The sequence below is a fragment of the Bufo gargarizans genome, chromosome 6 (assembly GCF_014858855.1).
Source record: "Bufo gargarizans isolate SCDJY-AF-19 chromosome 6, ASM1485885v1, whole genome shotgun sequence".
Lineage (NCBI taxonomy): Eukaryota > Metazoa > Chordata > Amphibia > Anura > Bufonidae > Bufo > Bufo gargarizans.
This window is the reverse complement of record NC_058085.1, coordinates 63,028,703-63,045,785: the sequence shown is the minus strand read 5'-3', so window position 1 is coordinate 63,045,785 and position 17,083 is coordinate 63,028,703. Positions and strand designations below refer to the sequence as shown.

Below are 17,083 nucleotides of genomic sequence, written 5' to 3'. Positions count from 1 at the left end.
ATTATACCCAGCATTGGGTCAAAGGTGTTGATTCCATTATCCTAATTGGAGTCAGTAGGTGATAAAGACTTCCCAAACACAAGATGGACAACATTGTGTACGCAGTCCAGTGCAATGAGGAATGCTCAGAACTGTATATCGGCGAAACAAAACAACAACTACATCAGCGTATGGCTCAGCATAGAAGAGCCAAAACCTCTGGTCAAGATTCAGCCGTGTACTTACATCTAAAAGGAACAGGTCACACCTTTGAAGACAGTCAAGTACGTGTTTTGGATAAGGAGGCCGATTGGTACAAACGAGGTGTGAAGGAGGCCATCTACGTAAAAATGGAGAAGCCAAGCTTGAATAGAGGGGGGGGGGGGTTAGACATCTATTGTCTGCCACATACAATGCTGTCTTGACACCTTTTTCTGGGAAGTCTTTATCACCTACTAACTCCAATTAGGATAATGGAATCAACACCTTTGGGTATAATTACCAGATGTGGATTCAGTTACATATTTATTCCCAGAGAATTCTTGTACAGTCACTCAGAATTGAGAAAGCTCGTTGGAAGAACGAGTGAAACGTTTTCAAGAAATCTACAGTACGTCCAGTTGCCTTGATTTATTCTTTACAGATATATACCATGACCTGGATTAATTGAGAACCTTCACAGACTCATATGATTGTGCCACATAATAATGGAGACAGTATTAACAATTATCTTTATAGCACAGCTTTTCTGCAGGGTTTTGGTGCACATTATCCTTAGTGTGTTTTAATAATATTTCCTGCATTGCACGTGCCTGTACCTGCTGGTACTATAGCACGGTGTACCAATGTTGTAGCTAATTGCTACTTCGGTACAGTTTTTATGTATTCTGCTGATCTGACCTTTTTGCACTTGCATTTTATTTAATAGTCCACCAACCACGCACCACCAGCCCTTTTGGTTTTTAATCATGTTTTTATTTATTGTGGTATGTCAATCATTTGTATTATGCCGCTTATGATAAAATTATGTATTTATTCATTATACTTTGTGGTTGTTTATTTTGTTGACATGGTGAGGATCCATGTATTCCTGTAGGAGTTTCTACCAAGCATATAGCCTGGTAGGGTTGATCCAGGTGAGTAAAAACGATACCTTTCTTATGTCAGTTAGTACTATGGTTCCAGAGAAGTATGAACTTTTAGAATTATGCAAATGAGCCATTCGAGCACCAGGAGGCGGGCTTATGCAGTTTGAGCACTGCTCCAGCGATGCCCCTGGTGCTCTGCTATGACGCCCTCCTTTCCATTAGGTTGACAGTGCTACACCTCTCTGGTCTAGCACTGTATCCCACACCTGCGCTCTCCCTTTGTAGAACGATGTGTTCGCACATCATCTTGACGAGCGAAGATGTACGGTGCGCACGCGCCATCACTACTTCAGAGCTGCCCGCGCAGCCACTTTCGGGTGCAGTGATTTGATGACATGTTGTTCTACAAAAGAAGTGTGCAGGCGCAGGATAAAAAGCAGAGGGGCGTCATAGTTGAGCACCAGGGGCCTCGCTGGAGCAGTGCTCGAACCTCATAAGCCCACCTCCTGGTGCTCAAATGGCTAAATTGCATAATTTTAAAAGTTCATATTTCTCATGAACCGTAGTACCGACAGACATGAGAAAGCTATCATTTAACTCAGCTGGATCAACTCTACCAGGCTATATACCTGATAGGGTTGATACAGGTGACAAAGCCTCTTCCCGTTTGCAGCGGTCTTGTGTGCGCTCCGGTTTGTTCAGTTTTGTCCCGCTGTGAACGAATGGGGACAAAACTGAAGCGTTTTCCTCCGGTTTTGAGAGCCTGTGTGACGGATCTCAAAACCTGAAAGGAAAACACATATGTGAAAGTGGCCTAAGATATGAACACTGGTGCGGACTAGGTTGCAGTAGTGCCCTTATGGTAAGGTTAAACAAAGCAAGTATTGTTGTCACGGGGCAGAAAAAGAAAGCTGCAAGATTCTGCCCTGTAACATCCAAATAAGAGAATTGTGGCATTAAAAGTCTTTTTTGACATAACTCATGTACACTCACGGTCCTTTTAGCTGACTTCTGCTAGTTCTGCACATAAAGTGCCTGATCATGTAGGTTACACCACATAAAAGGAACCTGAAATAGATAAATATCAGCAGCCGCTGATGATGATGTGTCCTATTTGGCGTTCTGTTCGCACATTGTCAAACTATTTTTTCTAGAGATGGACGAGGCAGGCAGAAGAGCCTGGCAGTGACATTTATTAAGGCTGCTGCTGCGCACGGTCAGGTGAAGGAAAAGCCAATTAGGAAGGATTGGAGAGGAGACATGACGAGCCTGCGGATTGATGTGGTGTGTGTCTTGTGTGATAAATGACAAGGTTCAAGACGAGTCTACAGCACACAACGAGGAACTCTCTACTGCTACGGTTATCTGGCCTTAGGTGTATTCGGAAGACTATATGGTAAAAGCAAAAGCAGCTACCTGAGAAAATCCAGATTCTTGTCCATGTCCTGCGAGGTGCACGGCAATGAGGCATCTGTTCGATCTACAAGGAAGAAGATCTGTATGGACTGATAAAATCTTGCAGCTAGATTTCTTACAGACTACAGGCAAAACGATGTAGTTCTACTTGCACGTTTCGAACCAAAATTATTAATAATTTTCCACAACTTGACATATGTTGGATAATGCAAGCTTTAAGGGGACTTTAAAGGGTCCTGCTGCTTATATTGATGTCCCATCCTCAGGATAGGTCATCCATATCAGATTGGCGAGGTCTGACACCTGAGACCCCTGCAGATCAGCTGTTTGAAGAGGAGGCGGCGCGCTCAATGCAAGTGCCGCTTCCTAGTCATTGCACTATGAGTCGTCTCCTCTGCAGCATCAACGTAGTGTAATTACAAGGACTTGCTCTACTCAGGTGAAAGGAGCCGGTACTTCGTCTCGGAAGTGCAGTGTAATGAACAGGAAGTGGCTCTCACATGGAGCGCCACCTCCTCTTCAAACAGCTGATCGGCGGGGGTCCAGAGTGTTGGACTTCCGCTGATCTGATAGTGATGACCTCTTCTGATGCGACGATAGGTCATAAATATTAACAGGTAGACAACCCTTTTAACCACTTCATAACTGGGCAATGTTCCGTTTTTGAATTCTCGCTTTTTACTCCCAGCCTTCCTGGAGTTACAACTTTTTTATTCTTCTGTTCAGATAGCTGTACGAGGGCTTGTTTTTTGCGGGACAAGTTGTACTTTTTAATGGCGCCATTTAATATTACATACATTGTGGTGGAAAGCTGGAAAACAAAAAATCTAAATGGGGTGGGATTGGAAAAAAAAAATACAAAAACGCAATTCTTTTTACAGCATTCCCTATGCGGTAAAACTAAACCGTTACCTTCATTCTACGGGTCAGTACAATAATATAAATACCAAATTTTAATGCTTAAAAAAGTAAAAACTTTGGAAAAAATATTATTTTTTATTTTGCATCGTCATATTCTGACCCCCATAACGTTTATATAGTCACGTCTGAGGAGCTGTGTCAGAGCTCATTTTTGTGGGATAAACTGTAGTTTCTATGATACCATTTTCGAATGTGTATGACTTTTTGATCACTTCTTATTCAATTTTTTTGTGAGGTGAAGTATCAAAAAATGCTGAATTGGCTATCTTTATGTTTGCCCCCCTGTTACGCCATTGACGGTACAGGATAAATATTTTTGTATTTTAATAGTATGGGCGTTTTGGTACACGGGATGCCTATGATCGTTATTTTTAAAAGGTGGAAAAGGGGGCGATTTGAAAATGTATTTAATAAAAAAAACATTTTCTTTACTTTTTCTTCCCTTTTTTTTTTTAAGTCTCCCTAGGGGACTTGAACATGTGAACTTCAGATCCCTTCTCCTATAGACTGCAATGAATTACCACTGCAGTCTACGGCAGAATCTCGATGTTCCTATGGAGCCCTGTCACTTCTATCGGGGTCGTGGAAACAGCACAGATGGGATGACATCAGAGATAGGTGCGGGTCCTGTAGAAGGGGTTAATGACAGTATCATGCTACGATTAAGAATTTCAGTTTAAAATGTGGAAGCTGCACAAGACGGTTTTATCTACTGTCCATAAGAAATAAAGTTGCAAGATTTTATCAGTCCAGATAAAGTGAAGTCTCTCTTCCTGTGTCAATGTCAGTGCCATAAAAGTGAAATCAGTGGGCACCTGACAAGATGGATAGCACCCACGGATCGAGAGAAATTCGTGGCACTCTGGCCACCCCTCCACTGTATTTTCTCTAGAATTCCCTTGGTTGTGTCATCTGCCCCCCTCCAGTCTTCCCGAACTCAGTGATGGCTAACCTCCGGCACTCCAGCTGTGGTGAAACTACGACTCCCAGCATGCTCAATTCATTTCTATGGAGGTCTGAGAACCACCAAGCAAGTGTGCATCTAAGGAGTTGTAGTTTTACCACAGCTGGAGTGCCGGAGGTGTTGTGCTTTTTCATAAGTGTAAACAGTTATATCTACTTATTTTAGTTATAATGGGTATTCATTGCCTTTAAGAGCAATGTTGATTTATATTCACTGTTTTGTATGGATTTTCATGTAGGCCGAAGTAAGTCCATGAGAAGATTACTGTGCTGTTCAAAAGCTAGTGTTATTGTAACAATATATTATACATTTAGAAAGTTAGAAGATACACCGCACCTGCAGATTCTGAGGCTTCATTGTTTTTCCTGAACATCTGAACATGAATTCCACAGTGTGAGAATGGTCTAGATGTTCCTTTAAAGTATATATTCATGTATCAAAGTTTGTCCCTCAGCCCTGAGACAAGGCCTTCAGATGTCAGAGGTGTGAAGTGTTGAAAATATCAGGCATGTGTGAGTTAACCCTTAATGGTATGATACTTATTGCTTATACAACAGTGCCACCTATATATAGGCAATTAATACTACATCAGTAGCAAAAGTGCATTTTGGGTAGTATTATGACGTCATGCTCCTTATCAATGCACACACCCATCCAACAATGATTGGAAAGTTCCAAACTCGGAGGGCGTGTTCATCTGATAAGTTTTGGGTTAAGAAACCAGTTACCAGAAAAAAGGGGAGGAAGGAGAAAAGGAAAAAAAAGAGAAACAAACATTTGGATTATAGATCTCTGGAGAATCATTTGGATTATCGGGAAAAACTCTTGAGAGCTGGCTGCCCCAAGACTCTGCACATCACTTGACCCTTGGGTAATGTATATTTTGTTTTTATGTAGTATTGATCTAAATTAATTGGCTTGATACTTGGCCAGATAGCCGCTCATTTGCGGACGTGTAACGTTAGTTGCTACATCAGTATTTTCTCTGATTTCAGTTACGATGCATATAACTGAATAAAGGGGACAATACTGGAGAAACTCTTTGTTGGGAATCTTTGTATTCCCTAGTTTGATATCAAGCCAATAATTTATAAGTTTTGTTGCAATACTACCATTATCTGAAGATTGGTCATCATTTTTGGGTGGAGCAAGGGCTCGTATCTGTCATCTTCTTGATTGAGTTTTCCGCATAATCCATTGATTGTATATCTCTCACAGATTTAAAGCTGTATTGCATAATATTCTTGTGTTGGTTGAGTAGTGTTTTGCTGGTATCATATAGTGGTGAATTCTGGGTACTGCATATCATTGTATATTACTGAAATTTATGTTGATTAATTTTTGATTGTATTTTAAACTATTGTATAATAAACCATTTATATTTTTAATAGAGGCTTGTACCCTGTTTTACTGATTGCACAAAATAATCAGGTTCTCGATTGAACTCTTTGAGATGTTTATGTCCATCTCACGGGTCAATATAGTTTGCATAATTTTTCTTTTGACCCAATATTTTTTTTTTTATATTTATATAAAGCATTTGCTTTATATACCCGACAGAGGTTAGCCATCACAGACCTAGAGCATTGTATTGTCATTACATATTTTGGTCCAGGTATTACTTTTTTTCTTTCCTGGCATAAATTTCAAGCTTTCTTCCTTGCTGTTGGATCATTTAGGGTCGCAGAACAACGCAGAGCACTGACGCAGCTCTCAATGCTACATGGCTGCATCCTCTGGACATCTTTTCCAACCAGAGTGCTTCTTTAAGCTGTCAGTGCTTAGAGTTACAGCCCTTGAGTTCCTCATTGGGACTAAGGAACACAGCTCCAGAACAATATTCCTTTTCCACCCTATATGGCTGGCACTTTGCATTCTGGCAGGAGCCATTTCCCAGGAGCCTGTCCAAACCAGATTAGTCTGTGGCACTGCCCAAGGTTGGAGTGCCACTCATCACCCAAGAGAACATGTCTCCAGCACTTGGCATTGGTGATCTGAGGCTCTTGAGCCGCTGCTCTGCCAGGGAAACACAACCCACGAAGCTCATCACAAACAGTGCTGACATTAGCAATCTAGCCCATCCATCGGGTCATACAATGTACTCTACACAATTACCTGCAATCATGATCTCCATCTCTGCCAATGAGGGGTTTTCAGGATCGACCATGAAGAGGTTGACATCTCCCACCATACACTGATCTTCTGGACTGCCTTGATCCCACCGTTCTCTATCCAGTATGATGAAGGTGCACTCTAAAAAGGGAAACTGGATTAGGTTACAAGAACCCACTTCAGTGAAAAGGTGCACATACACATTAAATTGAGTTGGCAGAACTGACCGACCATCAAATATGTCTGGGGATGTCCCTACCCTTCACAGAAAGCAGATACGGGGAGAAGAAAGGATCAGCAGAGGTGACTGGGAGGTTTATTACCCTCTCCCCAATGAGAACACATGCACCCTCTAAAGAGCACAACATGCATCTATATAGCGGGAAGGAAGTCATAAGTCAGAAGGTATTCTTTGCGGTTCATATGTGGACCCTTTCATTTCAATGGGGGCCACAAAAAATGTGGACCGCATACATATGTCCTTTCCGTCGTCCCGCAAAATATATAGAACATGTCCTATTCTTGTCCGTTTTGCGGACAAGGATAGGGCATTTCTACAGGAGTTTGAAAAAAATAAAATGGTGGCATGCACACGGCCAGGATCCTGCAATTTGCAGACTGTAAAATGGATACGGTCAGGCATATAAGGCCTAACTGTTGGCAGAACTGCTGACAGCTATCTGAGGTGTATGACTGCCTGCTACGTGTGTATTGCTAACAAATCAGGTAACTTGCTAAAAAATACACCATTTTAGGTTCAGATACTCTCTAAAGAGAGACTACACCACTTTAAGAATAGTACAATAAAGAAGTAAGTTAATTAAGGGAATAGGGATAAAAGTGTGTGGGGGGGGGGGGGGGGAGATGGCAGTGCCTCTTATAAAGCGAATGCTGCCATTTTTACTCTGGTGACGTTGATACATCACCAGATGTCACTCACTCCGTCACGCACCTGCTCCTCCCACTTTATGAATGAAGCAGGCGTGTGAGGGAGTGAGTGACATTACGCTGCCGGCCTGCCTGCCTGCTACGGTAGTTTGATAGTGAGTACTACAGAGGATTGCGCTACTGCAGAGGATTGCAATACTTTAACAAAGCTCCCATGACTACACTTTACATATAAAGACTGCTGTGAGCGTGGCCCAATGTAATAGAGTACAGTGACTGCACCGGGCCCCGCCGCGATTCCAACAGCAGTTGCCGGCCTCTACCCCCTGTATTGGGGGTCACTATTTACACAGGGACACTGTTATCGGGGGGATCTGTAGATGACACATGTGTCATCCACAGATCCCCCACATAACAGTGTCATCCACAGATTCCCCCACATAACAGTGTCATCCACAGACCACCATTAGTTCAAAACCCACCAAAAGCACATCTTTTGGTTCAATTTTTTTTTTCTTATTTTCCTCCCCAAAAATCTAGGTGCGCCTTATCATCAGGTGCGTCTTATAAAGCGAAAAATACGGTATGTCCTTTTTAGCAAAATTAGGTAAATACATCAACACCAAATAGAAAACAATGGGTTAGGGTACTTTCACACTAGCGTTATTCTTTTCCGCTACTGAAATCCGGTAAAGGGGCTCAATACCGGTAAAAACGCATCCGTTTTGTCCCAATGCATTCTGAATGGAAAGCAATCCATTCAGTATGAATCAGGATATCCGTCTTCCGTTCCGTCCCTTGTATGGTATTTGACCGGACAAAATACTGCATTTGCCGAATCCTGTATTAATTTTCATAGAGATGTATTAATGTTAGATCTGGTACCATGTGTTCCGGAAATTGCTGCATCGCCGGATCCGGTTTTCCGGTCTGCACATGCACCGGGACATAGGAGGAGCTATTTTTGCTTTTGATCTTTGGAAAAATTTAAATACCGGATTTGTTATTCCGGATGAGACGGATCCGGTATTTCACAGGATCTGTCTAACGGATCCGGAAAAAAAAGCTTTCCGTTTGTATACAGCTTGCCGGATTCTAACAATGCTAGTGTGAAAGTACCCTTAGACAAAAGATGACACAACTACTAATTACATACTTACAACCGCGAGTGCTCCGTACAGTATTAGAATTTATTGGCTCCGATGAGCCGATGTTTTTACTTCACAAAATCTCTCAAGACTTCACGTAATTACTTCATAAATTGATTTATACTGTAAAAAACATTTCCCGAACTACCACTAGGAACTGAACCCAAATTCGGGAAATGTCCCCCCCCCCACCTATGACAGCACCCATGGAGAGACCACCTCCTACTCCTCAGGAGAGGAAACAGGAACCAGAAACCGCTTTAAAAGAGGGACCACCTTCTCCACCTCCAGTTATGTTTCCTGTCCTAAGAGGAGGGAGTTCGGAAACCGACAGGATAGATGGAGCTGTGGGTGCCCCGGCTGTTTAATAGCGTATATGGAGGGCTTACCCGTGCGGTGTAAGAAAACTTTAGAGCCGCTGCTAAGTCTGGGTCTCTTTCTCCCTCCTCCCCGCTCCGCTCCTTTTCAGCGCAGGGGAGCGGTGTGCCCACGGACGCCGCAGCCTGGGCAGTGAAGTACTTCCGGTGCGACAGTGGAGGGAAGCTGTTGCTGTGAGCCGGAAGTGGGGGGAGCCGAGCTGGTGCGCGCACCCGGGTGAGAAAAGCCTAACCAGCTCACTGCCTTGCTGGCTGAAGAGGCGGGCCGTTCATCCATTAGGAAGATCCAGTGTCTGAACATCGAGCAGTCTCAGCACGCAGAAGCCACTGAAACCACCAATAATATGCCGGTACCCCTTTAATGGAGGAGGTAGCTCCGTCCCTGATGGGCAGCATCAAGCAGATGATCTGGGAGGAGGTTAAGGAGTTGGTTAGCGGTCTTGCTAAAAAGCCGTCCTAGTACCTCTGCAGCTGCATCAAATCCCCCCTCTAGCGACAGTGATGTGCTTTCTGGATTGGAGGAAGAGGGAGAATGTCTTTCATCAAATGACTCCTCTGATGACGAAGCCGCTGGAAAGCTGCTTTTTTATTACAGAGAACATTAATTCCTTAGTAAAAGTAGTAAGGGCTACTATGGGCTTAGATGACCAAAAGCCGCCGCAGTCTGTTCAGGACTCTATGTTTGAAGGTCTGGGCCCTAAGAAAAGAAAAGTCTTTGATGTGCATAAAAATATTCATAATACCATCAATGGCCTTTAGCTCAAGGGGTACACTCTTCAAAATAGATAAATTACACAAAGAAAGGAGTGCGACCACATCCAATTTTTTAAGGATTAAAAAATACCATTTTATTTATATCACAATAAAAAGACATGTATTATAGTACATAAATATGTGTACACAGGGGAAATTCACAGATGTAAATCACCCCTTCAGCAGACCCATAGCACTAAATTTGCGCCAAAATACACCTCCTTATATAATACTCTCTGGGAGCTCCCATGCAGATCACATGGAGGGGATATGAAATAGGGCTAATAGTTAAACTGTGCACATGCTATCGGTATGGATAATGTGCCTCACTACTGCGGCCTTAATCTACAGATTTGAACAGAGCCGAGAGGTGCACAGCATGGCTGTTATTACATACCGGGATGCAGGGGCTGCTGAACGGGTGAAAATGGCTCCTCAACGCGCGTTTCGCGTATAGTTGCTTCCTCAGGAGGAGTTCTGGAAAGCTGCTTTTTTATTACAGAGAACATTAATTCCTTAGTAAAAGTAGTAAGGGCTACTATGGGCTTAGATGACCAAAAGCCGCCGCAGTCTGTTCAGGACTCTATGTTTGAAGGTCTGGGCCCTAAGAAAAGAAAAGTCTTTGATGTGCATAAAAATATTCAGGCTGTTATCGCTAAAGAATGGAAAAAGCCTGATAGGAAGTTAGTTATCCCCTCCTCGGTTACGTGTAAATACCCCTTTGAGGAGGAGGTGAACTGCCTCTTGGGATACAGCCCCAAAGCTAGATGCCCCAGTTGCCAAAATAGCTAAAAAAAAAGCTGCGCTTCCGTTTGAGGATATGGGTTCTTTAAAGGACCCAAATGATAGAAGGGCAGACATTTATTTAAAGAAAAATTGGGAAGCCTCGGCGGCGGCCTTTAGACCAGCTATTGCCGCTACTTCAGTAGCTAGATCCCTTAAGGCATGGATGAAGGAGTTGGAGGATCACATTAAAGGGGGTACCCCTAGGGAGCAATTGTTATCCTCTTTTCCTACTTTTTATAATGCCCTAGATCAGTGTTCCCCAACTCCAGTCCTCAGGCCCCACCTACGTGTCATGATTTGAGAATATCCCACAGAATGAATACCTGTGGTAAATGCTGATGCACTGACACTAATTATATCACCTCCTCAATACTAAGGAAATCCTGAAAACATGATCGGCAGGTGGGCCCTGAGGACTGGAGTTGAGGAACCCTGCCCTAGATTTTATGGCTGATGCTTCGGCGGACTCTCTAAGATTATTGGCAAGGGCTTCCGCTTTATCCAATTCTGCCTGTAGAGCTATCTGGTTGAAAAGCTGGAGCGGGGATGCTAGCTCTAAAGCTAAACTTTGTTGCATTTCACGTCAGGGGGAATTCTTATTTGGCTCGTTCTTCGACGATCTTCTAGAGAAGGACTCTGATAAGAAAAAGGGCTTTCCTTCCACCAGTCAGTCCCCTAAAAAATCTTTCCGCCCCATGTTTAACAGGGAAGTTTTCAGGGAAAGAGAAAGGTCTAGATAATATGCAGGAGCAGCAAAAAAGTCAAAGGGGTTTCTTTTTTCCAGGGCAGAGGCCTCAAAGAAACAGCCCTATTGACACCAGGCCTCCAGTGGGCGGTAGACTGTCTCACTTGTCAAGTCAGTGGCAAAAAATCTCCAACAGCCCATGGATAAATGAAATTATAAAAGAGGGCTTGCTTGGAAGTACAGATTACCTGGTTGAGAGAGGTTCTGGACAAACTACAATGGAAAAGTCCAGTTTGCAACTGAGTCAAAGGTGCAGTTTTTTTGGGATGATCCCAGAGGTGTCTTTTGCCCTTACACAAAGCTCTGTTGATCTCATCAAAGATTCAGAACCTTATTACTCGGCAGGTAGTTTCCCTAAGGGAAGCCATGTCGGTGCTGGGGCTCGTGACTGCAGCGATTCCGGGAGTGGAATGGGCCCAGTACCACTCAAGGCCCCTGCAGCTTCAGATCCTGGAAGTGTGGGACAAGCATACTCTCTCTCTGGATCTGGAGTTTCAGCTATCATCCCAGACGTTGCTTTCTCTGGAATGGTGGATACATTTTCAAAATCTTCAGAGGGCTGTTCCCTGGCACAGAGATGCAGTCCTCTCTTTGACCACGGATGCCAGCCCCTTCAATTGAGGAGCCCATTTAGAGTCTCTGCTACTGCATGGGACATGGTCCTTCGGGTCTCGTGCCCAGTTTCAAAATTTCAGAAAGCTGAAAGCTATCAGATTAGCCTTGACTCAGAGTCTTCCGATGATCAGTGTCAGGAATGTCAGGATCTATTCAGATAATATGACAAGCAGGGCGGTACCAGAGCTCCAAGTCTGATGGCCCTAAGCCACCAGATTTTCAGACTAGCAGAGGATTTTCTCTTATCTCTTTCTGCAGTACATCTAAAAGAGGTAGACAATGTCTCAGCAGTCATCATGTATGCCAGAGCGAATGGTCCCTAGATCAGGGGGTTTTCAACAGAATTTCGGCCTTATGGGGCGTCCCGGAGATAGACCTATTTGCCACCAGATAAAACAGAAATGTTGGGGGGTTCTTTCTCTGTCACCGAAGGATCAGTCGAAGTCTGTAGACGCGTTAGCTCAGTCCTGGGGAAGGGGTCTTCTTTTTTGCCTTCCCTCCTCTGAAGCTGTTGCCAAGAGTCCTCAAAAAGATCAAGGAAGATTGTATTACGGTTATAGTGATAGCCCCCTTTTGGCCAAGGAGGGGGTGGTTTTCAGAGCTCTGAAAAATGTTGATCGCCACCCTCTGGGTTCTTCCAGTTTTCCGGGGTCTTTTAGCTCAGGGACCAATCCTTCACCCAGAAGTGGAGAGTCTTCATCTGACTGCCTCACTTCTGAGATTTATTTGAGTTTGGAGGGCTTTCTGCAGATTTGCCAATAGAGCAGTGGATGTTCTGGAGGCTCCATATATTCCTCTTGATTTAGATTTCCTGCAGGAAGGTTGGAGGAAAAAACGCAGGCCTAGCACTTTAAAGGTGCAGATCTCAGCCTTAAGCGCCTTATTTGAATTTAAATAAGCATGTCATCCCTGGGTGAAGAGATTCATCACTGCAGTTTCTAAGTTATCCACAGTTTGCAAAAATAGGATCCCTCCTTGGGATTTAAACTTAGTTCTTTCAGCCCTGACGTCAGATCCTTTTGAGGCGATAGACAGCATTTCCCCTAAGATGCTCTCCCAAATCTCCCTTTCTCCTAGCTATTACCTCTGCTAGAAAGGTTAGTGAGATGGCTGCTCTTTCCATTGACCAGCCCTACTTAAAGATCTTGGAGAATCGTGTGGTTATTTCTCCTGATCCTTCTTTTTTGCCGAAGGTGTCTTCCTCTTTTCACCATTCCCAAGAGATAGTTCTTCCCTCCTCCTGTGCTTCTCCAAAAAATGAAAAAGAATTGGAGTTGCATTGTTTGGACGTGAGGAGATGTTTAATTCACTATCTGCAGGACACGCAGCCCTGGGGGTCCTCCTCCTGACTGTTGCTTTGCTTTCAGGGTAGAAAGAAGGGCTCCACTGCATCTTCCCACACTATCGCTAGATGGATTAGGCAGGCTATTAACTTAGCATACACGTCCAAGGGAGCTGTTCCACCATCGGGGTTCGGGGCTCACTCTACTAGATCAGTCTCTACCTCTTGGGCAGAGAGGGCCTCCGCTTCTATAGAGCAGATTAAAAAACAGAATTAAATAAAAAATTAAAAACAGAAAAAAAAATCCAATATGGCGAATGGCGTAACGGAAAAAAGGGTAAAAATGGCCGATTTGCCATTTTTTCATCGCTTCTCTTACCCAAAAAAATTCAATAAAATGTGATCAAAAAGTCACGCACGCTCCAAAATGGTATCAATAAAAACTACACATTGTTCCGCAAAAAAGGAGCCCCTGGACAGCTCAGTAGAGATAAGTATATAAAAGTTATGGGGGTCAGAAGATGGTGATGTAAAAATATATATTTTTAATCAAAGTTAACATTTATTTTTGCACTATTTAGACATAAATAACCTAAATATATGGGCTATCGTTGTAATTGTACTTACCCAGAGAGTGAAGGGCATGGGTCAGTTTTGCCGTAGACGAAAAGCCGTGGGAACAAAACCCGTACAACAGTGGAGGAATTGCATTTTTACCACTTCCTACATTTTATGCCATAATTAATGGTGGCATTAGAAAGTACAACCTCTCCCGCAAAAAATAAGTCCTCATACAGCTATGTGACCAGAAAAATATAAAAAAGTTATGGCTCAAGGTAAATAGGGAAGAAAAATGAAAACGGAAAAACGAAAAAAAACACCGGTATCCTAAGGGTTAAGAAACAAGGACACATTGTTAAACAGTTTTCAATTCATTCAGCGGGAACAAAAATTTTATCAGACCCAATGGATTCCAAATGATCAGAGACATATTCATGTTTGCACTTCAACGTGTGGCCACCAGAGCTGCACCACTTACTGTCATTATCCTCCCTCCAGCTGCGCTGCATGTCATATTCCTGCTCCAGGGTCAGCGGCTCGGAGGCAGTCAGTTTCTGCAGCTCTTCTGACTTCATCCATTCATGATACCTGAGCGCAAAAGATGTCAAATTAAAGTCTTACACAAAAATTTCGGCATGACGATGCAAAAGGAGACAATCTGCAGACGTGGGGATTACAGATTACAGGGAACTGAACCCGAGTTCGGGAAATGTTTTTTTTTACAGTAGAAATCAATTTTTGAAGTTATTACCCAAAGTTTTGCGAGACTTCGCGAAGCAATAACTTCGGCCCATCGGAGCCAATACATTCTAATACTGTATGGAGCGCTCAATCCGTACAGTATTGAGACATAGGTTTATGCGAATGAACTTGGGATGTTTCATCCAAAGTCGAATCGCTCATCCCTAAGGCTTTGTGGAGCATTGCGTTTGGTGAGCTTTACGTGTTATTATTACATTAGAACCGGCTAATTATCCACTTTCACACTGAAACAATCGGATCTTGCTGACAGATTCCGGCTTGTGGCATGAGCAGATCCCCACTTAACAGCGTGATATCACTATGTGGTTTCTAGAGAGAGTGGAGAGCTGCATGTGCCCCCTAGAGGATATGGCAGGAGTTGTCATGTAAAGGATAGATCATATACAGTTGCAAGAAAAAGTATGTGAACCCTTTGTAACTATATGGATTTCTGCACAAATCCTGTGAATGTTTACATGGTGTGAATGTTTACACGGTGTGTTCAATAAAAACATGGTAACATTTAATTCTGTGTGTTATTAGGTTAAGCAGACTGTGATTGTCTATTGTTGTGACTTAGATGAAGATCGGATCACATTTTATGACCAATTTGTGCAGAAATCCATATCATTCCAAATGGTTCACATACTTTTTCTTGCAACTGTATGGCAGGTCCTAAGTATTAGACCTCTATCACAAAAGTGAGTTTTCTGTGCGGATGCGATACGTGTATTAAACGCACAGCATCCGGACTAAATCCTGACCCATTCATTTCTAGGGGTCTGTGTACGCGAGCGTCGCTTATCACTAATCATCTCTGGGTTCAGGAAAAAGTCGCAGCATCTTCTATATTGTCCACACAATGAGGTAGGGCGCGGCACAGTCATACGAGCAATGAGTCAGCGTGAAGCAGTCAGTGCGGATCACAAGGCTGGCGAGGGTGCATACACTCAGCGGTGCACAGCTGGAAACAGTGAGTAGAGTACAACTAATACTGATGCGAAGAAAGTGAACAGCGGCACTCACCCATATGCGATCAAAAGCGGCAGCTTTATTCAAAGTGAAGTAAGGCAGGGGGCGGACAATTCAAGAGCACGCATCAAACAGCGGCGGCCGTTTCGCGCTACATGCGCTTCATCAGGCTGTGCGGCAATGCGTGCTTGCACCAGCATTCCTTTTAAACTCTGGTGCGGGCTGTCATCATGGAAATGGACAAATCAGACCGCACCGGTGCCATTGGAGGTGTGCGCAACATATAAAAACAATGAACAAGCAACTGATTAGGGACAAGTACAAATACAAAAAACACATAAATAAACATGATACTAAGAATCTATTCACAGGAACGGGCTGAGGTCATTTCTGTCATTTAATCCCAGTTCCCCCAGGGCTTGTGTACGTATAATCCACCTAGCTTCCCTCTGCAGGAGGAGGCGATGTCTATCCCCCCCCCTGCAGAGGAGCAGGTACGGTCTCTAAACCGGAGAATGAAATACAGCTAATGTCGCCACCATGAGCCTCTCTGACATGCTGAATAAACCTCGGACACCCCTTCCCTGTTTTGACCGAGTTCAAGTGTTCCCTAAATCTTTCAAAGAGATACCTTATGGTCTTACCAATATAAAATCGTCCGCAGGGGCACAGTAGTAAATACACCACATATGTGCTCCTGCAGTTGATAAAGGTGTTGACCCTGTGCTGGATCCCTGCAAATTCAATGCATTTTTTAAGGCAGTTATGGTGGCAAAATGAGCAACTACCACATCTTAAATTTCCTTTGGGTAGATTACTTTTAAGCCAGTTTTTACTCCTGCTGGGCCGAAACCTACTTCTGACAAGTCTGTCTTTTACGGTGTGGGCCCTCCTGAAGGAGATAAGTGGTTTCTGCTTGGTGAGCTCATTCAGGGTCGCATCTCTCCTCAATACATCCCAATTCTTAAAAATAACGGAGCGAATACGCTCTGCCATGGGACTGTATTTGAATGAGAATGCAAACCTGGTAGATTTAACGTCTGGGTGACCCTGTTTATTCCTACCGCTCCCACTCCTAAGTAAAGTCTCCTGGGAGAAATCCTCTTCTACTCTCCTCATGTCTTCACTCAAAAGGTCCCTCGGGGTACCCCCTCTCCATTAGGCGCTTTTTTTTAGATCTTGGGCCTGGCTTCGATAGCTGCTATTTTTACTATTAATACGCCTCAATCTAATGAATTGTCCATGGGGTACTGCTCTTTTGACACTATGTGGGTGAAAGCTGTCGTGGTGGAGCAAGGAGTTGGTCACCGTGGGCTTGCGGACGCCCTCCGTGACCAACCCGTCGCTATCCACAACGACATCCACATCCAGAAACTCCAATCTAGAGCCTCCAAAGTTAAGGGTGAACGTCATACCCATGTCATTTTGATTAAGGAATTTCACGAACTCGCTACATTCACTCTCAGTACCCTCCCAGACTATAAACACATCGTCCACAAAACGTAAGTACGTTTTCAACTTGGATATGTAAGGGTTCATAGTGGAATAAATGTATTTGTCCTCAAATCTGGCGAGGTACATGTTGGCGAATGTACAGGAGACGGGGGTCCCCATGGCCGTACCCAGTCTTTGCTTGTACCAATCATCCCCAAACTGAAACACATTGTTGGTTAAAATGAACTCCAGTGCTTCACCAATGAAATTACAGTACATCTGACTCTTTCCCATATTGGCC

At 43.6% G+C, this 17,083-nt stretch overlaps 1 protein-coding gene across 2 annotated transcripts in view; it reads right to left on the bottom strand.

The window, feature by feature from the left end:
- The window catches only part of NAT9 (N-acetyltransferase 9 (putative)), a 35,410-nt gene that overhangs the window by 4,350 nt on the left and 13,977 nt on the right, over positions 1-17,083 (bottom strand). The window contains exons 2-4 of one of the 2 annotated variants that reach the window (XM_044300224.1): positions 14,114-14,223; positions 6,484-6,621; positions 2,484-2,547 (exon numbers count right to left, since the gene is read on the bottom strand). In XM_044300224.1, the coding sequence (XP_044156159.1) occupies positions 2,484-2,547; positions 6,484-6,621; positions 14,114-14,223 (312 nt within the window). The remainder of the gene's footprint in view (positions 1-2,483; positions 2,548-6,483; positions 6,622-14,113; positions 14,224-17,083) is intronic. The other variant, XM_044300223.1, reaches the window with a different exon arrangement.